Below are 5,525 nucleotides of genomic sequence, written 5' to 3'. Positions count from 1 at the left end.
TTTTTTGGAGACGGAGTTTCGCTCTTGTTACCCAGACTGGAGTGCAATGGCGCGATCTCGGCTCACCGCAACCTCCACCTCCTGGGTTCAGGCAATTCTCCTGCCTCAGCCTCCTGAGTAGCTGGGATTACAGGCACACGCCACCATGCCCAGCTAATTTTTTGTATTTTTAGTAGAGACGGGGTTTCACCGTGTTGACCAGGATGGTCTCGATCTCTTGACCTCGTGATCCACCCGCCTCAGCCTCCCAAAGTGCTGGGATTACAGGCTTGAGCCACCGCGCCCGGCTAAACTAAGTCTTGCTCTGTCGCCTAGGCTGGAGTACAGTGGCACAATCTGGGCTCACTGCAACTTCCACCTCCCAGGTTCAAGCGATTCTCCCACCTCAGCTTCCCCAAGTAGCTGGGACTACAGACATGCGTCACCACGCCCGGCTAATTTTTGAATTTTTAGTAGACACGCGGTTTCACCATGTTGGCCAGGCTGGTCTCAAACTCCAGGCCTCAGGTGATCCACCCTCCTCAGCCTCCTGAAGTGCTGAGATTACAGGCATGAGCACCACACCCGGCCAACAGTTCAATTTTCTTAAAACCCATGATTAATGTGTCACCCCCTACTTGAAAATCTTCAACAATTCCCTCCCTATATTCCATAAAACGTCTTGCATCTAGAATACAATTTAGCTCCACCTCACCTCTCAGACCTCATCTTCTACTGTTTCCTCACAAACACTATATTCTAAGAAATCTCTAGTAGTAACCTTTTATTTCTAAAGGTAGCTTGTTCTAACTCCTCCCACATACTTGTCAGGCTGCTCCAGCCACCCATCTATTTGGACCCAGCAAAAAGATCACCTCCATGACTGTGCCTTTCCTGATCCCTATGGAAGAGGATCCCACCTTGCTGCCCTTCCCGAAGACCTGGTGTATAATAGTGCATAAGGCCCTTTCTCAAGATAGAGATACATACCACAAAATGAAATGGTAGAGTTATTCTATTACAGGAGGCTGGGAGGCCTGGGACAATAGAACATTCTGCAGGAGAACAAAATCCCAGAGATCAACTAGCACACATGCTTTATTGGGTGCCTAAGATGGTACTTTTTTTTTTTTTTTGAGATGGAGTCCCGCTCTGTCACCCAGGCTGAAGTGCAGTGACTCACTGCAACCTCTGCCCACCCCACCCCCACGCCCGCCGCCCCGGGGTTGAAGTGATTCTTCTTCTGTCTCAGCCTCCTGAGTAGCTGGGACCCCGGGGTGCGCCAACACCCCTGGCTAATTTTTATAGTTTTAGTAGAGACAGGGTTTTACCATATTGGCCAGGCTGGTCTCGAACTCCTGACCTCATGATCCGCTTGCCTCACCCTCCCAAAGTGCTGGAATTACAGGCGTGAGCCACCATGCCCGGCCAAGAATCTGGGTATTTCAAATAAAAATCCAGACTTAGGCATCTCTTCAAAAAGAGACACTGACTGATACCTCTCTTCCAAGAAGCTTCCCTGGACTACTGAATCTAAGTATGCTAGCCCAGTCACACTCTATAATATGGCCCAATTTTATTTCTTTCACAGTGCCCTGCCAAAACTGCATACTTATTTTACTCAACTTGTATTTCCTCCATCAAGAATATAAGCTTCCTGAGTGAGAAGGCATATTGTCTGTCTCACTCAAGTTATCTTTTGTCTGTCACAAGAGTACTTAGAAGCCACTCAAGAACTGTGTTGAATAAGTGAATGAATATGGCCTCCCTGAGCCCATATCCTTGGAAGGGTCCCAATGGACTGGAACTCAGCAGGTATTGTAGAATGGATCCTTGCCTGTATGCTCCTCCTGGAGGCTCTCTAGGTTGCATCTACCCCTTATCTCCACCATACACATACAAAGGAAGTAAATATACTCCCTCTGCCTCTCCTCTTCCTCACCTGACTGGCTCTGAGAAGCATCCAGTCTGGCTATCCTTGATCTAATCCAACTCTAAACCATGTCCAAGACAATTAGTATCCTTCCCAGCCCAAGACCACTGGATCACTCAGGCATTCCACAGATATTTAATGGGCACTCTCCCTGTGCCAGGCACTCTTCTAGGTGCAAAGAATTCAGTGGGAATGAAACAAAGTTCCCTGCCCTCACAGAGCTAACAGTCAGTATGGGGAACAAAGGGGTAAGAATCAAGGGATAATATTATCTTCAGACCACTGATCTTCAGCCTGCCCAACCATTCTTGTCCTCCAAGGCCCAGGTCAAGAGCTGCCTCTTTGGTGTGGTCTTCCTGGTAAGCCAGCCTTTACCAAGCTACCCTCACTGCTGACTTTCACTTGCTGCCCTGTGCAATTGTAAGCTGTTCCATGCTGGCACTATAGTTTCTCATCTCAAGCTCCATGGGGCCATGAAATTCTATGCTATCTTTCATGATTACTTACAGCTCAGAAACCACAGCCAGCACTTGAATACTGTTGTTAATCAACTGAAGACATGGAACCACTTTTCCCAAAACTGGTCCCTAGGTCTCTTGTGACAAAATAGCCACACCTTGTGCAGTATACAACTGTATTTTGAGAAAAAGCCTCATGTGCTGTTATAAACCAGATCTTCTGGAAGGGCAAAGAAGTGGAATGTTCTTCCACTGGGATTAAACCGAAGAGACCTGTGAAGCCACTGAACCACTCTGGTAGTTTCCAGAATGTGGTAGTTTCCATTTTATTCAGAAATCTATGGGGATAAAGACAGTATTAACCACTAGGTAATTTAAACACATTACAAATTAAGACAGGGTTGGGTGTGATGGCTCATGCCAGTAATCCCAGGACTTTGGGAGGCCCAGACAGGAGGACTGCATGTGCCCAGGAGTTCAAGGCTAACCTGGGGCAACATAGTGACACCGGCTCTCCAAAAAATAGATATGTATTAGCTGGGTGTGGTGGCACATGCCTTAGTCCTAGCTACTTGGGAAGCTGAGCTGGGAGGAATGGTTAAACCCAAGAGTTCAAGGCTGCAGTGAGCTATGATTATGCCACTGCACTCCAGCCTGGGCAACAGCCAGATCCTGTCTCTAAAAAAAATTAGGTGGCTCACACCTGTAATCCTAGCACTTTGGGAGGCCAAGGCAGGAGGATCATTTCGGCCCGAAAGTTTGTGACCTATGCTAGCCTGGCAACACAGTGAGACCTCATCTCTACAAAAATTCAGAAGATTTGCTGGGCGTGGTAGCACGCGTCTGTCGTTCCAGCTACTTGGGAGGCTGAGGTGGGAGGACTGCTAGAGCCCAAAAGGTCAAGGCTGCAGTGAGCTGTGATCGTGCCACTGCACTCCAGCCTGGGTGACAGAATAAGGCCCTGTCTCAAAAAATAACTAAATATATAAAAATTAAAATTTGAAAATTAGATAAATAAACAAATAGGAATTGATCATGGAACAGGAATGCAAAATGCACATGAATTCCTTTCTGTGCCCTTGCTGGTAGACAGTTATAGACACACAGTACTTGCTACTGGCTGTGTAATCTTCAGTAAATTAATGAACTGCCCTGGGCCTCACTTTCAGGATCTGTGAGAGGGAGATGACTAGTATAACAGTTCTCGCTACCTGACGGTTATAAGGATTAAGAACATTAACATGTATAAGTGTTTAACACTGGCTGGCACAGAAGTTCTCCAAACATGTTAGCTGCCCTTGGTAGGTACCCAACCCCCAACCCCCATTTGTTAACCCATCTCTGAATTTAGGAGCACTCAGTAAAGAGTCTGTGGTTAGAAGTGGGGCTTCAATTAAGGGTCTTACCACACTGCCCACAAGACTAAAATGGAAAACAAGGACAAACCAAGGGGAGAAATATTACAAAAAGCAAAATGGGGAAATGGCATACAGATCCTTTTCAGTTAGCTGCTGCATTTATCTCTTCCCTTGAAGGGAATCTTCTGCTGCTTCTGTTTCTTCATCTGCACAACGGGGATGTAGCCATCATACATGCCTGCAAGGCTGTAGTGAGATCCCAGACATGAAAGCATTCTGTAAACTGAAAAGTACCATGCATCTGCGTTTCTGCCTAAACCTCTCTAAGGTGCGTGGCCTTAGATAAGTCAGCATCTCCTGGCCTCAGCTTCTTTCATTACGGTATTACAATAGGGGTAATCAGAATATCTCACAGGATTGTTGTGAAGAAGTAGTGAAATAATACAAAGTATTTTGGAGCCCAGAACATAGTATCAAGTTAATAAAATTACTAGCCTAGTCAACTGGACACTCTGAACGAAGGGGTACAAAAAAATCAATACTGGCCCAGGAAATCGAAGAACTGGGCTCTAACCAGTTGGGTGACCTTGAGCAAGCCACTGACCCTTTCCAAATCGTGGTTCCCGTGGTCGCAAAATGAGTATTTTTAAGAGAGGATCCCTGGGCTCCTACCAGCTCTTCCACTCCGCTGTTAAGGCGCCGAAACAAAGGCCACCCGCTCCCCAGCCCGTACCCGAGGGGCTACAACTCAAAATTCCTTCTGCTCAATTCCCTTTGCAACGTGACAGCAGGAGCGCCCGGGTCTCCATCCCGGATAGATGCATCCACACTCCGCTGCCACCGCTCTCTTCATCAGCTACTTGCTTCTGTGGCCGCTGCCCGAAGTTTCGCCGAGCACCCGGCGACCCAGCCGTGGGTCAATCCCCGGAACACCAGGGATGTGGGGTGCGCAGACCCGGGGCTGGGCCCCGGGAATCCCAAAGCCGCCCCCGCGGCCGGGCAGGTAGTGACAGGTGCGACACGCGGGCGCGGGCGGCCAGAGAGCGGACCACGGAGAGCGCGTGTGGGCGCTCAAGGGAGGCGGCGGCCACGCGCTCTCTTTAGGCCGCTCCCTGAGACGCCCCCGCGATGTCCCTGGCCCAGCGATCCAGAACCCAAGACCCTCAAGCTGCTTTCGGCCCCGCGGCGCCCCAGATCCCACGGCCTCCCAGACCTGCGCGGCTGGGCTGGGCTGGGGCCCGGAAGGGTTGGGGGCCGCCGGGGGGGGATTGCGCGCGCGGGGTTCTTCCCGCGCGAGCCTGGGCTACCGAGGAGTGGGCGCACGCGCACCCGGGCGCGCCACCGTAACCCCTTCCTCCCCGCGCGGCCCCCGTACTCCCACCCACCCACCACTCACCGTCGATGTCCCCCAGGGTCAACTCGTCGCCCAGCTCCGTGAGGGTCTCCATGGTCTCCAGACCACCCAGCTCGCCGCTCTCGTCCATCGCCTGGTTCAGCGCAGAAGCCCCCCTGCCGTCCCGCTCAGGGAGACGCGGGGGCGGTGCCGTCGCCGCTGCCCATGACACCCGACAACCCCCGCCCGGTATCGCCTTACCGGCGGATGCCAGCAGCCGCCATGTTTGCGTTGCGCCCTGGCGCCGCGCGGAAAGGGCGGGGCGGGATTCCCCCGCCCCAGCCCGCGCCCCCTACGGCCACGCCCCCAGGCCGCGCGCCCCCTTGTTTGTTGTCAATGGGACCAGGCTCCTCTCAGCCAATGGGCGCGCGAGGCGGCGCGTGGGGTGATGGCGCGTCATCGAT

At 51.5% G+C, this 5,525-nt stretch overlaps 1 protein-coding gene across 2 annotated transcripts in view; it reads right to left on the bottom strand.

Annotated features, from left to right (window-relative positions):
* Window positions 1–5,372, bottom strand: part of SREBF2 (sterol regulatory element binding transcription factor 2) — a 75,982-nt gene extending 70,610 nt beyond the window's left edge. For both annotated transcript variants that reach the window (XM_032270163.1, XM_032270164.1), the window contains exon 1: window positions 5,125–5,372. In XM_032270163.1, coding sequence (XP_032126054.1) covers window positions 5,125–5,212 — 88 coding nt within the window. In that variant the 5' untranslated portion in view covers window positions 5,213–5,372. The remainder of the gene's footprint in view (window positions 1–5,124) is intronic.
* Between the last annotated feature and the right edge of the window lie 153 nt (window positions 5,373–5,525).

Source organism: Sapajus apella, unplaced genomic scaffold, assembly GCF_009761245.1.
Source record: "Sapajus apella isolate SASKATOON/1434 unplaced genomic scaffold, GSC_monkey_1.0 scaffold205, whole genome shotgun sequence".
Lineage (NCBI taxonomy): Eukaryota > Metazoa > Chordata > Mammalia > Primates > Cebidae > Sapajus > Sapajus apella.
This window is presented reverse-complemented; position numbering and strand designations above follow the sequence as displayed.